General features: G+C 50.5%; 1 protein-coding gene across 7 annotated transcripts in view; it reads right to left on the reverse strand.

The window, feature by feature from the left end:
- Window positions 1–23,856, reverse strand: part of Abcc6 (ATP-binding cassette, sub-family C (CFTR/MRP), member 6) — a 56,382-nt gene that overhangs the window by 30,795 nt on the left and 1,731 nt on the right. For 6 of the 7 annotated variants that reach the window (XR_391346.4, NM_018795.2, XM_006540946.4 and 3 more), the window contains exons 3-13: window positions 15,637–15,762; window positions 15,234–15,362; window positions 13,661–13,786; window positions 12,570–12,631; window positions 11,479–11,610; window positions 10,510–10,689; window positions 9,165–9,342; window positions 7,590–7,751; window positions 3,882–3,974; window positions 533–736; window positions 216–362 (exon numbers count right to left, since the gene is read on the reverse strand). Coding sequence is in view for 6 of the 7 variants with exons in the window: in NM_018795.2 (NP_061265.2) it covers window positions 216–362; window positions 533–736; window positions 3,882–3,974; window positions 7,590–7,751; window positions 9,165–9,342; window positions 10,510–10,689; window positions 11,479–11,610; window positions 12,570–12,631; window positions 13,661–13,786; window positions 15,234–15,362; window positions 15,637–15,762 (1,539 nt within the window). In the remaining variant the exon portion in view is untranslated. The remainder of the gene's footprint in view (window positions 1–215; window positions 363–532; window positions 737–3,881; window positions 3,975–7,589; window positions 7,752–9,164; window positions 9,343–10,509; window positions 10,690–11,478; window positions 11,611–12,569; window positions 12,632–13,660; window positions 13,787–15,233; window positions 15,363–15,636; window positions 15,763–23,856) is intronic. The other variant, XM_006540945.4, reaches the window with a different exon arrangement.

Below are 23,856 nucleotides of genomic sequence, written 5' to 3' on the forward strand. Positions count from 1 at the left end.
AAGGACCCCTCTCCAGGAGAGGACCAGGATGAGTTCCTGAGTGTAAAAGCAGCATGTTCTCTAGGATGCTTGCTGAGGCTCCACTGCACCCTCTGACCCACTTCTGATGGTCTGGCTCTACTCTAGCCCTTTCCCTCCCCTCCTCTGCTGACAGTGGTCCAGGTGTGCTGAGTGGGGCCCAGCTTTCTGACTCCTTGACCCTCCTCACACCTCACCTGAACGATGCAGTGCACAGAGAAGGGGAGGAAGGCCTGGGCTTTGTTAAGGATGCTGAGCACTGTGAGCGTCACAAAGGCCTTCTCTGCATCCATGGCATTGTCCTCTGCCACCAGGGTGTGGACAGCAAACACGACCAGCGCCACCTGTTGAAGCACAAGGGTGGCACTGAGCCTGCTGTCCATTTCCGGTGGACAGAGCCCACTGAGGTGTCTCTGCAGTCCATAAGATGCAATGCTGCTGGTACCGGCTCTCCACCCCAAGCATGCCCTCTCCCAAGCCTCTGGCATCTGCAGTGAGACCAGAATGACGTCACCAGAAATGTAGACACTTGGAAGGACACGAGAGACACAGAGAAGAGGAGGGTGGAGGTCTTCAGGGCGCTGAGCTCCTGGCCCCGGATGTGAAGGAGTCGCTCCAGGAAGGCATGCTCCCAGCCGTGGGACTTGATGGTTCTCACAGTTCTGAGCATGGAGCTGGTGAGCCGTGCTCTGGAGGCCTTCTGCCTCATCTGTTCTTCCTGAGACAGGAGAGAGGAGGCAAGAGAGGGACCAGCCTGGAATTCTCCATCCCTATGGCCCCTGCGGTTGCTCTGCTGCAAACCTTGCAGATTCTTTCCCCAGGAAAGCCCAGCCCAGCCCAGCATCTTCGACAGGGTCCTGAGCTACACTACCCTCACCCTGGGCTTTCACTCCTCCCCAGCGCTGTCTCAGCCACCTGGGCCTGCTGTCACTGCACCAATCAGAAGCCACCAATGGGCGTGATGGTGCTACCAAGAAGGCTTTCTGGAGGTATGGGTGTCACTTGAACTAGATCTTAATGAGGAGAACAGGAAGCTGCAGGTACTGAGTACATAGAGAACAGGCAGCCGCAGTAGGTAATCATAAGAGAGAGGGTCCTTCAGAGAGGGAACAGTATGACTCAAAAGAAATCCAGGGAGACTGCAGGAAAGGGAGACAGTGAGTTGGTTCTTCAGGGAGAGGGGAGGCTGCAGCAGGCAGGGCTTCGAGGTCAGGCAGAAGGGTTTAGGGTTTCATGTTTCATGCAAGAGTCTGTAGGGCAGCTTTGTGGACAGTGTCTTTGAGGCCACCTGGTTAGCAAGGGGAAGACAGCATGGACATCTACTGAGAGGGTGTCCAGGGATCTGCAGAAGCAAAACTAGGGAGGTGGCATGCGTGTATGGAGAGGTCAGGAGGGCTGGGGGAGGGTCACAGAGTGGAGTAAGGTACTGATGATAGAGAGGGTGGGTAACACGGGAGGATGGGTGACAGTGGAGGGAGGGTGACAGCAGATGGTGTGTGATAGGGAGGGTGGGTGACAGGGGAGGATGGGTGACAAAGAGGGTGGGTGACAGTGGAGGATGGGTGACAGGGACAGTATGTGATAGGGAGGGTGGGTAACAGGGGAGGATGGGTGACAAAGAGGGTGAGTGACAGTGGAGGGAGGGTAACAATGGACGGTGGGTGACAGCAGAGGGAGGGTGACAGTGGAGGGAAGGTGACAGCAGATGGTGTGTGATAGGGAGGGTGGGTGATAGGGGAGGATGGGTGACAAAGAGGGTGGGTGACAGTGGAGGATGGGTGACAGCAGAGGATGAGTGACAGGGAGGGTGGGTGACAGTAGAGGGTGGGTGACAGGGAGGGTGGGTAACAGTGGAGGGTGAGTGACAGGGAGGTGGATGACAGGGAGGTGGGTGACAGCGGAGGGTGGGTGACAGGGAGGTCACAGCAGAGGATGGGTGACAGGAAGGTGGGTGACAGGGAGGTGGGTGACAGCAGAGGGTGAGTGACAGGAAGGTGGGTGATAGGGAGGGTGGGTGACAGCGGAAGGTGGGTGACAGGAGAGGGTGAGTGACAGGGAGGTGGGTGACAGGGAGGGTGGGTGACAGGGAGATGGGTGACAGGGGGTGGGTGACAGGGATGGTGGATGACAGGGAGGTGGGTGACAGCAGAGGGTGAGTGACAGGAAGGTAGGTGATAGGGAGGGTGGGTGACAGTGGAAGGTGGGTGACAGCGGAGGGTGGGTGACAGGGAGGTGGGTGACAGCAGAGGGTGAGTGACAGGGAGGTGGGTGACAGGGAGGGTGGGTGACAGGGAGGTGGGTGACAGGGATGGTGGGTGACAGGAAGGTGGGTGACAGGGAGGTGGGTGACAGAAGAGGGTGGGTGACAGGGAGGTGGGTGACAGGGAGGTGGGTGACAGCAGAGGATGGGTGACAGGGAGGTGGGTGACAGGGAGGTGGGTGACAGCAGAGGGTGGGTGACAGGGAGGTAGATGACAGGGAGGTAGATGACAGGGAGGGTGGGTGACAGCGGAAGGTGGGTGACAGCGGAGGGTGGGTGACAGCGGAGGGTGGGTGACAGGGAGGTGGGTGACAGGGATGTGGGTGACAGAAGAGGGTGGGTGACAGGGAGGTGGGTGACAGAAGAGGGTGAGTGACAGGGAGGTGGGTGACAGGGAGGTGGGTGACAGGGAGGTGGGTGACAGGGAGGTGGGTGACAGAAGAGGGTGGGTGACAGGGAGGTGGGTGACAGCAGAGGGTGGTTGGGGCAGTGAAGAGGAACAAGTTCATCTTCCTTGACTTTCCTGAACACTCTCCTCTCCTTTCATCAGTGCAGGGTCTGCTGTGTAGTCCAGGCTGGCCTCAAACTAACTATCCTCCTGTCTCAGCCTCTCTAATACTGGGATGACGACGGGGGCCTGTTCTCCTCTCTCTCTCTCTCTCTCTCTCTCTCTCTCTCTCTCTCTCTCTCTCTCTCTCTCTCTCTCTCTCTCCCTTTCTCTCTCTCTCTTTGAGGTAGTTTCTCACTAGTAGTCCTGGCTGGCCTGGAACTTGCTATGTAGATCAGGCCGGTCTCAAAGTCACAAAGATCCCCCTATATCTGCCTCCTGTATGCTGGGTTAAAGGTGTGTGCCACTACACCTGGATCAACCGCTTTTGCTTTCATGTGCATTTATTTATTTTGTATACACATAAGCATGTGCGTGCTGCAGGGGGCATTTAGAGGTCATGGGACAACTTTCTCAATTTGGTTCTCTCTGTTCACCACGTGGACTGTGGGATCAAATTCAGGTGGTCAGGCTTGTGAGCAACTGTCTTTACCTGCTGTCTTTATCTCACCAGCCCTTATGGTGTCCTAAACGCCACCTACTGCCCGAGACGCTGAGCCTACCTCTGCCCTCAGTGCTTTGAAGCTTCTAGTCTCACAGCTGTGAGATCTCTGCTAGGAGAAGTGCTGTAGAGATAAAATCTGCAGACGCAGGAGACAGGGCTTGACAGACAAGGCATGGCTGTGTGGGGAAGCAGAGTGGGCAAGGGGGAGAAGAAGGAAGCAAGATCAGGTGACAGAGGCCGTGATGGGGTCGTAGGCTTCGACACTAAGCCATATCAGCAAAGGAGATTTGGTTTCTTTGGCTGCCACACGTCCCCCTGGCTGAGCGTGAAGGGGCTCAGAGTCAGGAGCCATTGAGGGACAACAGCTTGGGGCCACTATGGGAAGGGGCCACGCTCTAGAAGGAACAGAGGCTTGTCCAAGAGTCACAGGTCTGGCAACACAGGACAAGGACAGACCTAAAGCCTCCTCTTGCCTGTCCCTATCTCTGTCACCAACCAGAGACCCATGGTTGTTCCTCTGTCCAGGATGCCTGCATCCCCAAATGCCAAACCTGATGGAAGCCCCTCTTCTTGGTGATGAAGAAGTTCAGAGGGAGGAGGCTCAGGAAGACAGCAACGGCTGTGAGAGCAGAGGGTCCAAGGAGCTGGGGACAGAGGGCAGGGTGTCATGAGACTCCAAGGGTTTGGGTCACCCCACTTCCCAGGGTTGGGAATTCAGGCGTGTGCTGCTGTGCCTGGCTTTTTATATAGGTCACGGGCGTCTGCCCTTGGTTCCCCATGTTTACTAAGTAAGTACTTTGTCGGCTCCCGATCCCTGCTCCTTTTGAATGATTATCTATTGAGGTGACATGGTCACAGCACGCATGTGGAGGTCAGGAGATGACGTTGTAGGGTCAGTTCCCCCTTCCACATTTATATGGGCTTCAGGACCCAGCTTGGGTCTTCAGGCTTGCATCCTCGACAGCAAGCACAGTAATTTGCCCCCTGAGCCATTTTGCCAGCACACTCTCTGTTGCTGAGGCTGACCTAAACCCCTGCTCCTCTTTCCCTCACCTCCCAAATTCAGTTGTTACAGGTATGTGCCACCACACCCACCTCTCAGGGCTCGCTGTTAATCTACCCTCCATCCCACCTCTTAGTGGGGAGTTACCAGTCACCACATTAACAAACAAATCTACAAAGTTGTGGTTTCTGAGCTATATGGGCAGGTGTGTGTGTGTGTGTGTGTGTGTGTGTGTATTTAGTGTAAGAATGTCTCCTGCAATACTAGAGAAGCAGTTATACTGAGTGATTACTCAGTTTATTTAAAATGTCACAGTTAACCTGACACCTGTGTTTTGTTAATCTTTCCCACCAGGGAAATCTTGTAAGGGCCGGTGCCTTTGGTCTAGTTACCTAGGAGATATGGTGGTGGGAACAGACTAAATGTTAAAAAAAAAAAAAAGTCTTATTGTGCTTTTCTGAGATTTCCTCCACCCCAACTCCAGTCTCTGTTTCTCTCATCTCTAATCTCTGGACTACAGTGGGCCAGTTTGGTTTATTCATGCAACTATTCCACCACCTAGTGGCTCAGTGGAGAACTGTCCTGAAAGCCACTGGCAGCCTGAAGTAGTAAGGTCACCCTCCGGGATATTTTCATTTAGCCGTAGCACCCACAACCCACCATCTTAGTAAGCCTGGGGCAGCGTGGTGGTCCTCTGGTGCCAGGGCAGAGGCAGGGTGCAGGGCGTTACCTGTGGCTGCTGTGGTCTCTGATCATTACCAGCCTTGGCCTGCTCAGTGCTCCCAATTGTTTACCACATCCTCCCTCCTTCCCTGTCTTTCCTATGATAGTGGCCAGCTTTTCAACACTGCACACAGGTGCTGCTTGAATGCCTGTGTGTGCTTGCTGACCACCTACTGTGTGTAAGCCTTGGAATATTCAAATGTCAGTGTTCACAAATAGACTTCTAGCTGAGCATGACAGCTCACATCATTAATTGCAGCGACTCCTGAGGCTGAGGCAGGAAAAGCACAAACACCAGCCTGTGTTTACACCGAGGTCAAGGCCAGCTTTTTAGTGAGACCTTGCCTTGAAATTAAAAAAAATATATATATAAATATTTATATATAAACATTGTATATAGCCGGGCGTGGTGGCACACGCCTTTAATCCCAGCACTTGGGAGGCAGAGTCAGGCAGATTTCTGAGTTCGAGGCCAGCCTGGTCTACAGAGTGAGTTCCAGGACAGCCAGAACTACACAGAGAAACCCTGTCTCGAAAAAAAACCAAAAAAGTAAAAAATAAAATAAATAAACAAACATTGTATATAAATATATCTATATTATATAATATATTATATACTATATAAATATATCATAAAACATATGGTACTATATGTAATAATATAAATTATAACATTATATATAACATATTATATATAATATAATATATAAATATATAGTATTTATATATTATATAATTGTTATATAAATATGAAAATATGTTTTTTAAGGACCAAAGATGTAGCTCAGTGGAAAACTGCTTGCATGGCATACACGAGGCACCACAGAGATAAATAAGGAAACTTTCAATGGTGGTGATGGCTCCCCTCACATATCAGATGGCAGCTAACAACACTATGCAAGTGAGCACTAGGTACTGTGCAAAGCACCTTAGATACACAGCCCGAGAATACCTAATCCAAAAGTTGGAAACTAAGTTCCCCAGATTCTGAGAGCACCAACACGATGCCACATCGGGGAATTCATGCCTCATCTTACCCTGGTCACAGGCAAGATGCAGAGGGCTGTTAAAGGCATTGCTCAAAATGGCCTTTGGGCTATGCCAATAAGGCACCCACAAACCACATAGACTTTCTTGTTAAACTCAGCTTATATTCTCAAGCTCTCAAATTCATGTCTACCATTCCTGAATCCATACCCAGAGCCCCGCTGGACCCAAGTGATTGCATCAGACAGAGGCTGCCCCTCAGACAGAGGCTGCCCCTCAGACAGAGGCTGCCCCTCAGGCAGAGGCTGCCCCTCAGACAGAGGCTGCCCCTCAGACAGAGGCTGCCCATCAGGCAGAGGCTGCCCCTCAGACAGAGGCTGCCCCTCAGGCAGAGGCTGCCCCTCAGACAGAGGCTGCCCCTCAGGCAGAGGCTGCCCCTCAGGCAGAGGCTGCCCCTCAGACAGAGGCTGCCCCTCAGGCAGAGGCTGCCCCTCAGGCAGAGGCTGCCCCTCAGGCAGAGGCTGCCCCTCAGGCAGAGGCTGCATAAACTCTGTCAGGTTCTCTGGGTCTCACCCATGTAGAACCAGGAGCCTGCTTTTAGTTATCCTCTGTTCTTAGAACCAAGGAATTGTAGCACAGGGAGGGTGAGTTAGTAGTGTGACGTTTAACAGCAAGTAAATGGTAAGAGCAAGATTTAAACCCAGGCAGCAGTCCATGCACAGCCAGAGCCAATAATAATAATAATAATAATAATAATAATAATAACAATAATAGTGATAATAGCAGATGCTTTTGTATCATGAAGCAAAAGGAAGAAAAGGTTTCCCGGCTGATGCCATGGCACTGTGCTTTCTGCACGTGGCGGCAATTCTTCCCCGGCACTATGTTTCAGCCTTGTGTTGGTGAGCATGGTTCAGCGGCACCAGCCACTCCAAAACATAACGGATTCGCCTACTGAGTTCCCCGAGAACCCACTGAGAATTGGTAATAGTAAGGATCCCATCTGGGTGGGCACACGCCTGTAATCAGGCACTTACAAGGTGGAGGCAGGAGGATAGAAGCTCAAGGCTAGCCTCAGCTATGTCATGAGTTTGAAACTAGCCAGGGTTACACAAGGTCTTGCCTCAAAAAACCCAAACCCCAACCTGAACCAACCTAAAACCCCAAAGTGAACTCATCCACATTATCATCAGCATTTTGAGAAAGAGAAAGAACTCAGTGCTGGAGGGGGCTAGCCTGGGCTTGAACCTGAGCAGAGGTCACTCTAAGACTCTTCACTTTGTATCAATTTACAGATGGAGACTGGGTTTAGGGAGGAGGAGGAGGGAGGGGAGGAAGAGAAAGAAGAGGAAGAGGAAGAGGAGGAGGAGCAAGGGGAGGAGGAAGAGGAGGAGCAAGGGGAGGAGGAAGAGGAGGAGGAGCAAGGGGAGGAGGGAGAGGAGGAGGAGCAAGGGGAGGAGGGAGAGGAGGAGGAGGGAGAAGAGGAGGAATAGGAGGAGGAGGGAGGGGAGGAGGAATAGGAGGATATGGAGGCCCAGATCCACACCTGCCACAGGTAGACAAAGCACACAAAGATCCACAGGAAGAGCAGCCACAGCCCGTTGAGGTAGATGATGCTCTCGGCCAGCCGCTGGATGTCCACCGACACCAGGTTGACCACGTCCCCTGCTGCGCTGGACTTTCTGGAACCACTGGACAGGACCAGGACCTGGGCCGGTGTGAGGAAGAGGGACATGTGAGGAGGGAGGAATGGGAGTGGGCACTGAGTGCAGGCCCAGCCTCAGTTTACCACCTATGCAGTGAACCTGTAAACTTTCCCAAGCTAACTCCCAGGGTTGGGCATGGGGATCTGGGGGGACACTGTAAGTAAAAATTACAGAAAGCTAGACCCGGGTGATCTGGGCTCATTTGCCCCCTGTGCTAGGGATACCCATGTCTGTGCTGAGAGCAGCCTCCTCTCCTCAGATGTCAGGGACAGATGCAGGCTACACTGTACTGATGCTGGGGTCACTCTGGTGACTGCAACCAGGCCTGTGGGTACACTGCATGGACCAGCTGTTAAGAAGTGAAAAGTGATTCCAGGATCAATGTGGACCCTATTTTACAGCTAAGGAAACTGAGGCGCCGAGAAGCGAAGCAACTTGCCCTGAGTCAGAGTCAGAGCCAGAGACCCATAGGCCAGGAATTCAGGACCCCTAAGGCATGGCACAGACAGGACAGGGTGTTAGATTGTCCCAGCCTGACCTTCCTGACCATTACTGCCTCCAGTGCCTCTTTCTCCAGTGGCTTCTGATCTGCCAGCTACTGAGGTCTCAGGACCCAGCGTGAGGAACACTGGCTCTTCCTGCCTGCTCTGTGCTGTGTGAGAGTTAATGTGATCCAAGGTGTAGAACTCCCCACTCTGCAAGTCTTCACAGAGGGCCAGCTGCAGCCCCACCCACGGGGACTTCCCACCCCTGCTGCCTCCTGAGAACTTCAGTGGAGCCAGGCTTGTTGGCACAGCTGGAGTTTGAGTGACAGAAGCAGAGCTCAAAGATGTTTATAGTTCCTTTCAATGGGCAGCCATGCTAAGAGCCAAGAAGGCGTCTCCCTGGGGGTCAGGTTACGTCAGCCCTCTTCTGAGGATCAAAGGCTGCCTTGCAGGGCAGGCTGTGTTTCCTCTTGAGCTCAAAGCCTTGGAGACTCACAAGGGATGTAAGCATCCTGGCGGGACTACAGGTTATCCTGTGTCCCTCCTCTGCACAGGCAGGCTAGAGAAACAATGGATACCTGGAAACTGCCATTTCCCCAGGAGCCCCACGCTGGGAGAAGGAAAAGACTGAAGCCGGGGTGCCAGAGAGGAGCTTGTCTTGGGAGAGATCTCACAGTGTCTTAACAACTTGCCAGAGACAGATGGTTGGGGCCACCCCCAGCCAGAACTGCATAGCTACACATATCTCTTATTCTCACAGTCAGGATTCCAGAGAAAGACTTAGGGGGAAGTCACTGTCCCTTGCTTGTTTAATTAACAGATTGGAGAAGGTACCCAGATCAGGGCCCGATCACAGAGCGTTAACCAAGGAGGTAGGAGGACAGGAGACTAGGCCGTATGGATGCTCACACTCCCGCCCCTGGCGCTCACCTTTCTGTACACCAGGCCAGTGATGGCTGTTCGCAGCCTCATCTGCAGGACCTTGGCTCTGTACATGTGCTGCTGTTCAAACAACGTCTGTAGGCAGGCTGCCGCGAACATCAGCACAGCTAGGAGCCAGCCTGTCCACGCCGAGGAGTTGCGGTCACCCATGAACTCCAGAAACAGACTGGGATGCAGGAAGAGGGACAGCAGTGAGGCCTAAGCCATCTGGGTGCAGGGTCATCGGGGTCATGACCTCTACCCTGTCCATGTTTCTTTTCCATGTGACTTTTTTTTTTTTTTTCTTTTTGAAACAGGGTGGGGATGGAGGTCGTGTAGCTCAGGTTAGCTTCAGACTCACTATGCATACCATGAGCTTGAGTTTCTGATAGGATACGGGCATGTAGGTGCTAGGGATCAAACCCAGAGCTTGGTTGACAAACACTTGACCACTGAACCGACACAAGCTGAAGCCCTGGTTTGGCTCTAGTTGGGGCTAGGACTCATTCTGTGTTTCAAGTCTCAAGCTGTGACCCTACTACCCCCAGGCTCTTGGGCGCTGTCATCACAAATCCCAATGCCAAGCCTGGCTTTACTTTCCATTTAGTAAGTGATGTAGGCAGGCCTAGAGCCCATGGTGTAGCCCAGGCTGGCCTGGAACTTGCAATCTTCCTCCTTTAACCTCTTGAGTAAGAATGACAGCTCCTCACTGCCAGGCTTTGCCGTGTGTGTGTGTGTGTGTGTGTGTGTGTGTGTGTGTGTCTGTGTGTCTGTGTGTCTGTGTGTGTCTATGTATGTTTGTCTGTGTGTGTCTGTGCCTGTGTGTGTCTGTGTATCTGTGTCTGTGTATCTGTGTGTGTGTATGTCTCTGTGTGTCTGTGTGCCTATGTCTGTGTGTCTGTGTATGTGTGATTTTGTCCTGTCTCCCTGGCCATGTCCAGTAGTACTTGAACAGTCCTGCCCTAGTCTCTTAGAGATGGAAATTGCATGGAGCAAAGCCTCGGTGAGACCATTTCATACATCTCTGACCTACTCAGCCATCAGCCACAAACACTTGAGTGGGCCCATCCAGTGGGATCCAGCCCAAACTGCCCATCCATACATCCTGATCAGCTGAGTGCGTGAATGCCTGTGACTTTAAGCTCTAACCTTGGGGACGATAGTTTAGCAGCAAACCTTAACTGATACAGCCCTCTGCCCTCCCGGGATCAGTCACTTTCTCCTGACATGTGTCCCCCACTTCCGCAGACTTATTGCACATGTGCTGTGGTCCTGAGTCCCTGATGTACACACAGAGGCAGAATTTTTCCTCCCAGGATGCCACTGAGGTACCTCAGCCAGAGCCAGAGCCTACCTGAGGAGCTTGGGAACAGCAAACCTGAAGGCATCGCTAATGACCAGGCTGAGGGTCCCCAGCAGGAAGGTGGACCGGAACACGCGCCAGATAGCCCTGAGTAGTGGGCCCCTCTGACTCCTCTCTGGCTGCAGGAAGGCCTCTGTCTCAGGGGCCCCCACACTACTGTGCCCTTTGTGCCTGGAAGAGAGGAAACATGGGCACAGGGCCCAAGTTATATTCAATGGCTGTAGCAGACCAACAAATTCTGGTCATTTATTATTGTTGTTTTGAGACAAGGTCACTCTGTAGCCCTGGTTGACCAGCTGACAAGTGCCCTAGAGGCCAGCTGCTGAATGCTCTAGAGGCCAGCTGATGATAAGTGCTCTAGAGGCCAGCTGATGAGTGCTCTAGAGGCCAGTTGCTGAATGCTCTAGAGGCCAGCTGATGATAAGTGCTCTAGAGGCCAGCTGATGAGTGCTCTAGAGGCCAGCTGATGATAAGTGCTCTAGAGGCCAGCTGATGAGTGCTCTAGAGGCCAGCTGATGATAAGTACCCTAGAGGCCAGCTGCTGAATGCTCTAGAAGCCAGCTGATGAGTGCTCTAGAGGCCAGCTGCTGCTGCTGAATGCCCCAGAGGCCAGTTAATGGTGAATGCTCTAAAGGCCAGCTGACGAGTGTTCTAGAGGCTAGCTGCTGCTGAATGCTCTAGAGGCCAGCTGATGATGAGTGTTCTAGAGGCCAGTTGCTGCTGAATGCTCTAGAGGCCAGCTGATAAATGCTCTAGAGGTCAGCTGATGAGTGCTCTAGAGGCCAGCTGATAAATGCTCTAGAGGTCAGCTGATGAGTGCTCTAGAGGCCAGCTGATGAATGTTCTAGAGGCCAGCTGATGAGTGCTCTAGAGGCCAGCTGCTGGGTGCTCTAGAAGCCAGCTGCTGCTGAGTGTCCTTTACCAGGATCTCTCTTGAGCTCCGGCCCACCCCTCACTCACCCTGGCAGCCCATTGCAGCTTCTCCTCCATTCTCTTTCCAGCTGGGAAACGAGTTCTTCTGAAGAGTTTTCTCTCCCAAGTGACCAGAGGTCTTTTGGTCCCAGCAGCTTTTTGTAGCCCCTCCATAGCAGTCTGTGGAAGAGGGGTCAGCAGAGCAAGCTCCTCCTGCTGTCTCCACACCCCATCTTGCTCCCTGCAGGTAGCTGCGTGACCCCTGGGAAGCCACCTCTGCTAGGTCCTGAAGGCAGTAGCCACCCCTGGGGGAACCCAGGTACTTTTAAAAGACCCCCTTTTAAAGACCTGGGACATAAAAATGACTGAATACTTAAAGGACACTGGCATAAGAGGGGAACAGACCCTCTCTGGAGTCAGAAGTTCAGGGTCCAAAAGTTGTTACAGATCTTTGATCTTTCCAACAACTCGAAGGGGAAGCTCTTGTTGGGTGCTGGTTGTCTCTCTAGGTCCTGCCAAGTGTCCTCGTAACAAACGAGGGCAAGCAAGCAATAGACCACTCTGTAAATGGTTAATTGCTTGGGGGTCCTAGTGAGCAACATGACAGAGTCTGGGTGACATTTCAGTAGGACACAAACAGACAGCACAGCTGATGGGTGCTGTGGTTGGGAGCAGGGTTGAGGCACTCGCTCGCTCCTCCAGCCTGGGATCCTCTAGAAGATAGACTTGGCCTTTTCAATCTCACTCCTGGGGCTTAGCTTGCAGTAGATGCTTAGTTAACACATCAAGTGACAGAGGCTGCGTAATAGATGTGATTTTATTCCGTACCTGCTATGAACACGCTGAGTATAGTCTATTTGATAGAGGTAGAATTGCACCCATTTTACAGAGGGCAAGACTGAGGCTCTGGTGTGCCTAACAAGTCCACTAAGAGGAAGAGCCAGAGTTCAAGGTCACATCTTTCTCTGAGGAGTGAATTGGGACAGATTGAGAGGAATACTCTGGAAAGCAGCTCCGAGCTGGGCAAAGGAGGCGTGGGTAAGGGCAGGAGGGAATGCTGTGGGGATGGGTAGGGCTGACAAGCCGAGAGAGCATAACGCCAGTCAGGGGACCCCACCTCAGCCCTACACCTCACTCACCCAGAGGCCCACCAGAACATGGCCTTGGAGGGAAAGGAGGCCTCAGCCTCTGGACACGGATTCTGGAAAAGACAAAAGGCCAGGGGGAATCAGGTGTGACAGTGTCCACCTGTCGTCCGGGGGAACCAGATGTGACAGTGTCCACCTGTCGTCCGGGGGAACCAGGTGTGACAGTGTCCATCTGCCGTCCAGGGGGAACCAGATGTGACAGTGTCCACCTGTCGTCCAGGGGGAACCAGATGTGACAGTGTCCACCTGTCGTCTGGGGGAACCAGGTGTGACAAAAAGGGCTATGGGCTAATGGAGGCGATAACTCAGAGCAAGAATTACTCAGAATAGCTATGACTTGACTGAGATCAAGAAGTTCTCAAACATCCGGGTGTGGCAGTAGCTCATGCCTGTAATCCCAGCTCTCTGGAGGTAGGAAGATTGCTGTGGGTTTCAAGGCTAGCCTGGGCTTAACTAGTGAATACCAGGCCACTCTGGGCTTCAATATGAGAGCGAACCTCAAAAACAACACAAAACAACAACAACAACAACTCAAAGCAAGGACCATGTTATGAAGATGAGCTAATGGGGCTCAGTGATGGAGTGTGTGTGTGTGTGTGTGTGTGTGTATGTATGTATGTGTGTCTGTGTGTATGTGTGTGTATGTGTGTGTGTTTTAGAGGGAGGGAGTGTTGTGGGCTAGAGCTTCCTGTTTGGTCCCCTTTAGTGTGAAGAATTCCCTCCACACGAATCCATGCCCCCCCAAACTGAGCTTCCCCCATATCATGAGGGACTGACAATCTCTGCAAGTGTGAGTCAAGATAAGCACCACCTTCAGTTGACAGATACTTTGTCACAGTGATGAGACAGTAACCAATCCACCAGTCATAAGAATGATGTATCCTGTGAGTCTGCAGTCTTCCTGCCTTCCCAGAGCTGGGATCAAAGATGCTCCCATGCTGGGCTGTGGGGTTCAGATTTTGCTAAAGGGTTGAATGAACGACAACAGGGAAACACTTGTGCTCTAGGCCAACACACATTGGTCACGCGCTGTCGTGGGCATTGGAAGGGTCTGGGGTTAGAGGACGCCAGGATTGACTTACCAATGGCTGGGAGTCTTCCGAGAAGAAGGGTGGCTGGTCCACCAGACAGGACAGCACCAGCTCAGCCACCACCAGGGACAAGCACAGGTAGGTGGCCAGGTGGTGGAGGGGCTCCTGACGGAAGTTCTGTGGGGGACAGAGAAGCCCCACTGAGCCCAAGAGTGGTGGTGAGAAAGTGAAGGGGGCCCAGAGATCTGGGCTGAGGCTGGACATAGTTCCTGAGGCCTGGAGCAATTTCTAGATGGGAACCAAGCCCTGGTGCACGAAAGCCTGGTCCTAGCATTCCTGGTCATCCTGGCTCATGGCATGTTACTGCCATATATCAGACTTTCTGCATGAGTGACAGTCCCCAGGACAATACCACAAAGCAGCGCTGGGTTTTCTTCCATTCTCCTTTCCAGCCCTGTGGTGGTTTGAACAAGAATGGCCCCTCCACTCTCCATCCCCCACCCCCACCCCGTGGGCTCACATATTTGAATGCTTAGTCATCAGGGAATGGGAAGAGCATTCTGCCTTCTGAAGCAGAAAGTGGAAGGGGTCTTACTGGAAAATGAGGGATGCAGGCAGGAAGGGCAAGGACCCGTCAACCTCCTGTGTAAAAAGAACACTGGAGTCCTGTCATCCAGGAGGGCAACTGCCATTAACAACACTACAATGCCAGGCATAGGGGTACCTGTAATCTCACAAGCAGGAGGCTGAGGCAGGGAAGATCGGAAGTTTAATATCGCCCTCCTCTACACAGTAAATTTGAGGGTAGCATGGGCTATATGAGACACTGTCCTGAAAAAATTACAACATTGAACTATTTCAAAAGAGCTGGGAGAAAGGATTTTGAATTTTTTAAAAAGCTGTATTTATTTATTTATTATGTACACAGTGTTCTGCATGTGTGTATGTCTGTATGAGAGGGCACCAGATCTCATTATAGGTGGTTATGAGCCCACGATGTGGTCGCTGGGAATTGAACTCAGGACCCCTGGGAGAGCAACCAGTGCTCTTAACCGCTGAGCCATCTCTCCAGCCTGATTCTGAATGTTCTAATCACAAAGAAATCAAAGCTGCCCAGGTGGCTAACTGCCCTTATTTGATTATTATTTAGTTTACCCATGCATGAAAATATCACACTGCAGGGGCTGGGAGATGTTTCTGCAGTGCTTGCCAAAAAAGCATGAGCCTGCAAGTTTACATTCCCAACAACTACATAAAAATGTAGGAGTGGCTCCAATCCCTTGGAGTAGAGAGACAGGATAAGCTCGGCTTGCTGGCTGCCAGTCTAGCTCCAGGTTCATTCAGGGACACTGACACAAGAGAATAAGGCAGAGAGGGTGGTAGATCTAGACACAGCACATCCTCCTCTGGCCTCTGCACACATAGCCGTGCACATCCGCATATGCACACAGCATACACTAAGCATACTGCATCCTACAAATGGGTATAAATAATCATGTATCAGTTCAAAACAAAACAAAGTATGTGGGATTGGCGGTACTGATGGGGGAGGGCGTTATGTGTGGAAAGGGGGGCAGGAAAGAGGTCTGACTCTGCCACATAGATTTTCCCAGGTTGCACTCACCCCTGCAGAGGCCTGCTGCACAGTGTTGATTCCTGGCAAGATGCAGCAGAGCAGCCAGTACCCGAACAACACCCCGGATGACCGGACTCCCTTCCTTCTCTCCATGTGGATCAGAAAGGTGGCAAAGCTCTGGATAAGAAAGGATGGAGGGTAGAAAGGATGGAGGGTAGAAGGGATGGAGGGTAGAAGGGATGGAGAGTAGAAGGGATGGAGGGTAGAAGGGATGGAGGGTAGAAGGGATGGAGGGTAGAAAGGATGGAGGGTACAAAGGATGGAGGGTAGAAGGGATGGAGGGTAGAAGGGATGGAGGGTAGAAGGGGACGCTCCCACCTCCCTCGCACTCCCACAGCTACAGGAAAGCAGCTATTGGAGCAAGCCAGGCTCCTGCAGAAGCAGCAGTTACCATGGTGGTGAGCCACACAGTAGGGTGAATTAGAAGCTCTGGGGCCTGGGGCACGCCCTGGTGGATCCTCCACAGAGGCACGGCCACGTTGAAGGTATACAGAAGGATGAGGGCCAAGCCCAGCACCTGGAGGGAAAACAAAAGTGAAGGCAGACTGGAGAAGACCTCATGTGCAATGCCTGATGGGGGCTCTCTCAGTGACATCACCGATGTGTCATCCCTGCTTGGGAGGCATTGAGACCCATCCTGATCTTCAACTCTTCATGTCAAAATGCTCTTCAGTAGCTTGAGTTGGTCCAGTGTTTCCCAGGCCACAGAAGAAGCTGGAAGTGCGTGTGTTGGTGTGAGTTAGGGTATGAAGTGAGAGATACTAGGTGAAGAAGTTTCCTATGGGATCCCCTGTAGGATGAATGGTCCTGCTGGACTGGTTCTACCTCGAAGCAAGAGATCCACGCTGCCTAAATGCCAGGTCGTTGCTAAACACAAGCCCCAGTTTCAATTGCTCTTGGGAAGGTGATATTGAAACCCACCTGACTGCCCCAGTAGGCTAAAGCAGGCCCTGAAATGCCTCTCTGCGGATACTTTCCGAGGCCAGCCAGTTACAACTGCACCACAGTGCAGTGGCCCAGCTATTAGCTCTCTGCTTCTGTCTTTTTGGTGAATTCTTTCAACACCCACATCTGTACAGCCTCCCCTGGCATAGTATTTTGGTGGTCTATATGGGGACCTTTCTCCTCTTCAGAGTAGGGAGGGGACAGAATGAATGACTGACAGCAGTTGAGCCCAAGTGGTTATATTCCTGGCCAGACTTCCAGGCATGCTTCTCTTTTTTGTCTTCCAGTTCTTGGTTTTTTTGTTTGTTTGTTTGTTTGTTTGTTTGTTTGTTTTTGACACAGGAGTTCTCTATGTAACCCTGGCTGTCCTGGAACTCCATCTGTAGACCAGGCTGGTCTTGAACTCAAAGATCCACTGCCTCTGCCTCCCCAGTGCTGGATTAAAGGCATGTGCCACCACTGCCCATGTCTGGCTATCTTCCAGTTCCTGATTTCCTGCATGAGGTATGGCTGTCCGGTGGCAGCAGCTCTTCCTAGGCTAATCTGCACACACTGTGGGAGTCCTCTTAAGGCTTGCTGTCCTGTTCCATCCTGAGATCTTCTGCCTCTCATCCAGTAAGTGGAATCTCTCCTTCGCTGTGTGAACCCAGACGGCTCATCTGGAGAATTTGGCCACTGGCTGTAAATTGTCCTGATGGCTGTAGACAGTTTGGCTATGTGTAGGAGGGATGTCCCTGTAGAGAGGTACCCCAGTTCTTCTATGGGAGAGCAGATTGATCTGTTTACCACAGAGGGCATCTCATAGGAACACCCATTCACAGACAGACCCATCACGGGACATCTTCTCTCCCTCCCAACTCCCCACTGAACTGCATGCTTAACAACAAATTTTATGCTCAGACTTTACAGAAAAGACATTAAACTGGCCTTGAACTCACACATCCACCTGCCTCTGCCTCCCAAGTGCTGGGATTAAAAGCATGTGCCGCCACCGTCTGGCTTTAAAAGAAGTAGACAGTCCCTGATTAAAGCAGGCCCTGGAATGCCTCTCTGCGGATACTTTCTGAGGCCAGCCAGCTACAGCTGCGCCACAGTGCAGTGGTGCAGCTATTAGCTCTCTGCTTCTGTCTTTTTGGTGAATTCTTTCAACACCCACATCTGTACAGTCTCCCCTGGCATGGCTTTAAAAGAAAGCCTTTAAACAGTTTAAGCAACAATAAAGTCCTCCTGAGACCCACAACAAGCAAGACCCTTAGAGTTTAACAACGTGGAAGTGGTGGGGTGGGGGGTGGGGGGTGTCGGGGTGGGGGTGTCGGGGTGGGTGGTGGGGGGTGTCAGGGTGGGGGTGTCGGGGTGGGGGGTAGGGGGTGTCGGGGTGGGGGGTGTCGGGGTGGGGGGTGTCGGGGTGGGGGGTGTTGGGGTGGGGGGTGGTTCGACTGCAGTATCAGTGCTGGAGAGGTGGAGGCAGAAAGCAGAAATTGAATGTCAGCCTGAGCTGCCTAGCAACTTTCAGACCAGCCTGGGCCACATGAGCTACATGTCTGTCCCAAAAACAAAAACAAAAACAAAAACAAAAACAAACAAACAAAAACAAAAAAACCCTAACAAAGTAAAAAGTATAAGTAGGTAATCTTTAATATGTTACATTATGTCACAAATGCAATTTAGACCCACCCTCCTTTTAGTAAGGTATTAAGTGTCTTATGCTGCTCTAGTTATGATTTTAATAAGAGGAATAAAGCAATAAAAAAGAAAACCAATATGCAGAAGAGAAGAAGCTGTGAGAGGGAATCTAAGTGAGGATATGTTCTGGGTAAGGAAGGTTAAAGGACGAATATTAGCTTTGGATAAGGAAGGCGTGTGTATGATAAAATTAGATTTTTTCCCCCCTGAGGTAAAAATGATTTGTTGCTTCCAAAATAAAAAGTGAAAGCTGAGGACAAACCCGAGCAGCTTAAGCGCCCTGCAGAAGGGCAGGAGTCACAAAGGACAAGCCTTCAGGAGGACGGGGTGGGGGGGGGGGGGAGGAGGAGGGTGAAACGCAGGTTCGAAGACACGGAGGTATAGACATACTGCCGAAATACACCACTCGGCAGAGCTGAGAGGGGCTCTTCAGATACTGTCTGCTCTTAGCGACCTTACAGAAAATGAATTTAAAGAACAAACATTTTATGTTTGCTTAAGAATCTTACTTAACCGGGCGTGGTGGCGCACGCCTTTAATCCCAGCACTCGGGAGGCAGAGGCAGGCAGATTTCTCAGTTCGAGGCCAGTCTGGTCTACAAAGTGAGTTCCAGGACAGCCAGGGCTATACAGAGAAACCTGTCTCAAAAAACAAAACAAAACAAAAACCAACAACAACAACAACAAAGAAGAATCTTAAGTTTTGTAGGAACTTTCTTACTCGGCTTTTAACTACTTAGAAAAAATAGTCTTATAAAAGTTTATCAGAGGGGCTGGCGAGATGGCTCAACGGGTAAGAGCACTGACTGCTCTTCCCAAGGTCCTGAGTTCAAATCCCAGCAACCAGATGATGGCTCACAGCCATGTGTAATGAGATCTGACACCCTCTTCTGGTGCATCTGAAGACAGCTACAAGGTACTTATGTATAATAATAAGTAAGTCTTTGGACCTGAGCGAGCAGAGTTGACCGGAGCGAGGGGAGGTCATAAAATTCAATTCCCAACAACCACATGAGGCTCACAACCATCTGTACAGCAACAGTGTACTCATATACATACAATCTTTTTTTAAAAAAATTTTTATTAGAGAGCCGGGCAGTGGTGGTGCATGCCTTTAATCCCGGCACTTGGGAGGCAGAGGCAGGCGAATTTCTGAGTTTGAGGCCAGTCTGGTCTACAAAGTGAGTTCCAGGACAGCCAGGACTACACAGAGAAACCCTGTCTTGAAAAACAAAAAACAAAAAACAAAAAAACCCAAAAGTTTATTAGAAAGCTGTTTGTTTTGCTGTCCATATTGCCTAAATATTAAATGAAAGTTAAAAACTAAAACCTATATCTATTGCTTCATTTACAATCCTGGGAAAACTTTCCTGAGGGGTCAAAAACCAGATTTAGAGACCAGAGCCAGTAAGGATAAAGGCAGACAAGAAGGACCAGGGATTGACAAGAAGGACCAGGAATGGCAATCCCTCTAAATAGGTCCTGGAACTCTGGGAGCCACTTCCTCCTCCTAAGCAGCTGGACTACAGATGCAAGAGGTTAGGCTCGAACCAGAGCACCCCCTGTAAAGAGGCAAATGATAGGGGAAAGGTGTCCCCTGCATGTCTAAGGCAAGACACATGGTGAGAAGAAGTGTGTTCCATCCACAGGTGATGTGACCAGTATAGAGAAAACTATAATAAGAGCAACCCCCATGAGCCTTTGGCTGACCTTAACAGCAAACAGGTTAATGTGTGGCCCCCATCATTAATGATATTACAAAACAAAATTTCACTGAATCCTGACCAGAATTCCTATCCAAATCCAGTTTAGCTAGAGATCTGGTACTCTCAAGGGTTTTAAAAGAGCCACCCAGGGGCTTGGCTTCAGGTCATTTAAAGGAGCATTACTGGGTCTTAGTGAGTACTTGAATCCCAGGGAGACAAGTCCCTATTGTAAATTTAATTTTTTTCAAATTCTATTTTTAATTATGGTTCTTAAATGCTTTAATGTCCCTGCTATCCCATCACCCACCAGAGGTAGTGGAAAAGAAAGGATACGGGGAAGGGGGAGATGGGGGAGGGGTGGGGGGAGTGAACCTATTTGCTAAGGTTCTCTGAAGTGACTCTTGCCTATGTTGTCTGGAAATTGGCAATTTAGTTCATTAGTCAGCAGTGACAGCTTGATCTACTCACAAACACTTCACGGATATACCAGCCGTCCAGTTCGGTAGAGTCGGGATAGCAAACATGAATCAGTAGCGGTGATATTACGTAGCAGAGACAGCCAGGCCTCCGCCTTGGCTCAAGTCAGCAGGAGGGACCTGGAGGGACTCTAGGTAAAGTTCTCCTTGGCTGTGCCTCTCTCAGTGAAGAGCATTGCACAGTTAGCTCTCTCTACAAGCAAGCCAAGCTCAGCCGCCTTCACTGTCCATCCAGTCATTTTATCCTCCCTCCAAACATCATATATCCTTCATGGGTCTTGCCCCAGTGTGTGTCTTGCCTCAGCATGTGTGTCTGTCTCTGCTAACATCACTCTGCCAATCAGCCCGAGTCCTCGGAAGCAGCAAGAACATGCAGCACACACCACCAAAAGGGTTTTTGGTTTATTGGTGCGTTTCTCTCTATGGACACCTGACAAACGCAGCTCAACTGTGCAATGTAAGGCGGAGGCGGACTAATACGTGCATATTGTTAGCAAAGAATCCTTCATCACGTGTCGTTTCACATGCTTGCTTTAGCAGAACATCCTCTCTCCCGAGTCTGCTTCAGTGAAACGTTCCTTCATGAGTCTGCCTTAGTCTTCCCACCTGTGTCCACTTCAGCTAAACACTCCTTCACGTGTTTACCAATTCCACACAACTGACTTTCCAAAGAACCCTTCAGTTTCCACTTCACCCTATTTTTTTCAAAAAGCCTTCCAGACGAGAGGCATGAGGCCATTCTGGAGTGACAAGCCAACGGAGGACTTCAAGGTAAAGGGATTTACTCTACAAGGCCAAAGAGCTCTCGTAAGCCAAGCCAACTTCAGAGAAGTAAGTCTGATCCATAGCTCCTGTCTTAAAGTCATTCAAGGGGGAGACAGAAAGCAATAACATTTTTATCACACTTCTTTATTAGTGTGGAGCGCCTGTAGGTGCTGCGTGCCACACACAGCAGGCATGTGGAGGTCAGAGGGCAGCCTATGGGGAGAGTCATTTCTCTCCTCCCGCTGTGTGGCCTCTGAGGTTTGAACTCGGAACATCAGGTTTGGTGACAAGTGCCTTTACCCGGGAGGCATCTTGCCTGCCCTCCCTTTTAAACTGAAGACAGGTCTCACTATGTAGACCTGATTGTCCTAGAACACCTGCTAGGTAGATCAGGTTAGTCTCAAACTTGAAATGATTCTCCTGCCTCTGCCTCCCAAGGGTCCAATCAAACAGATCCTTTCTTAACTGCCACAGAGATGTTGGGATAGCGTTCAGTCAAATCTGCTTGCCTCCGAATAAGTAAAACTCTAGGGTCCCCTGTTTAGGGTTCAAGACCTAAACTAAAAAAAAAATAATAATTCTTCATTCCTGCTGGGTCTGTTGGATGCATCCCCAGGCTTCATCTACACAGCTTATGCTTTACCGCAAACTTTTAAACATACCCTTTGGGCCAGTGAGGTGGCTCAGCCAAGCCCTAATAAATTGAGTTTGAGCCCAGGACCCAGGAAGGGAAGGGCAGAGTCCTGAAGGTGACTCCTGCTTGGTGAGCTCACACACATAAGCACACACAATGCATTTTAAAAAATGTAATTTTAAAAAAAGAGCCAAGAGGTGGTGGCACACGCCTTTGATCCCAGCACGTGGGAGCTCAGAGGCAGACTGAGTTTGAAGTCAGCCTGGTCTACAGATCGAGTTCTAGGACACACAGTGAGAACTTGTGTCAGAAAAAAACAAAACAAAAAAAAAACAAAAAACAAATGAACAAACAAAAATCCAAAACCAAAACAAACAACAACAATAATACCCAAACCACATCTTTTAACTCCTCCCATGAGTCTGAGACCCCAGTTGCCTTCCCTGACTGACAGGTGCTCTTCACACGCCCACCACTGTGGTCTCTCCAGCCCCCTCAACTTAGGAGAGTGCAGCCACGTCAGCCTCCTGTTCCTCTAGCAGGTTCCGGACACTGCTTTGTATTTTCAGTCTTCCAAAGGCCAATCAAGTTTGTTTCTTCCAAATGCAACAGATCTGACTTCATATCGTTGTACATGCTGGGTATGGTGGCATATGCTCTTGATCTAAGCACTGGGGAGTTAGAGGTGGGTGGATCTCTGTGAGTTCGAGACCCAACTGATCTACATACCAAGTTCCAGATCAGCCAGGGCTACACAGTGAGAAAAAGAACCTGTTTCAAGAGGGAAAAAAAAGTTCTATAACAAAGATATTAGCCTATCTTTTCTGGACTGGATCCTGAAGTGCCAAGTTGTTGCTCCTTCTCCTCCTCCTCCTCCTCCTCTTCCTCTTCCTCCTCCTCCTTCTAATCCTTCTCTTCTTCCTTTTTCTTCTCCTCCTCCTCTTTAATTTTTTGTTTTATTTTGTTTTCCAAGACAGGGTTTCTTTGTGTAACCCTGGATGTCTTGGAACTCACTCTGTAGACCAGGCTGACCCTGAACTCACAGAGATCCTCTTGCCTCTGCCTCCCAAGTGCTGGGATTAAAGGGTGTGCTACCATTGCCCAACTCCAACTTTTACACTGGATCAGACTGGATAAATCTTCCAGACAACTTGTTGTCAATAAACTCGTTGTTGTTACTTACACCAACAGACTCACATCCTCAATCTAACCAGCCTTAATATCCCACCAGAACCCACGACAGGCTATTGCACTCCTAAGATCTACAACTTCACCTACAGGAAGTGCTCTTCAGAGTCTCCAGCCCCTCCCTGAAGAGCCTTCACCGTTTTGTCCCTCAGAATGGGCCATCCTCAACTCTGTCCCTCTCATGAACATCTGTCAGATCAACAATAGCCAGGGCCACATCGCCTCTGCTCGGGTTGAAGAAGTCACTTAAGATGGGACATTCACCCAAAGGTCTATGTATGGTTTGATATGGTCCCATGTGTTGGCGGGTGAAATGTAGATGCCAGTTTAGGGTGGATGGAAACATTGAGCCATTCTTACCCAAGGCTGGGCCATCATAGTTTTGAGGGCAAGTTGTTGCCAACCACCAGTTCCGAGATACTACAATTGGGTCTGCTTGTCTCTGCAGAGCCCCAAGGAAACTGCCCCTAGGTGTCCTGACTCTGCTGACTCGATGCTGTGGCTGTACCACAGCTTACCCAATAAACGCTACTTCTGCCTTTTTTTCTGTGGTGATGGTTATGGGCATGGCACGCTCATGAGTAGGGTCAGCTGTCGTCTCGATAGTAGGTCCAGGAGAGGGCAGGCAGGGCTGTGGGATGGATGGTTCAGTGGGGGATTTGATGAATGAGTGGAAAGGCTCGTGCTTGTGATGTCGGTGTTTATCAAAGTGGTAAAACAAGTGTAGGACAGCTTGGGAAATGTTCAGCAGGATTATTGGGCAGAAGACATGGAAACACGCATGGGACTGGTTGGAAGTGTGCTCAGTGGTGAGCTCTGCTGTGTAGGGACGAGGCTCTGGGATCGACTGCCAATAGAGAATGGAGTAAGACATTAAGGAGCGGGGTGTTGTGGACATGCCTGTAATCCCAGGAATTGGAAGGGGAGGCAGGAGGATCAGGAGCTCGAGGTCACCCTTAGCTACAGAGCAAGTTTGAAGCCAGCCTGGGCCACATGAGACCTTGTCAAACAAACAAACAAACAAACAAACAAAAAACCACACACACACACAAGCAAAATACCTGCTAAAGTTATAAACAAGCAAACAAGCAAAAAACGCAAAACCAAAAAACCACCCATCATTCTTGTGTGGCTCTAAAATTACCATTTACACTCGCAAGGTTCCCACAGCAAATGAGAAATGCCGCATCACTTGTAGCTATGTGTTTCTTTGTG

This window comes from Mus musculus, chromosome 7 (assembly GCF_000001635.26).
Source record: "Mus musculus strain C57BL/6J chromosome 7, GRCm38.p6 C57BL/6J".
Classification (NCBI taxonomy): domain Eukaryota; kingdom Metazoa; phylum Chordata; class Mammalia; order Rodentia; family Muridae; genus Mus; species Mus musculus.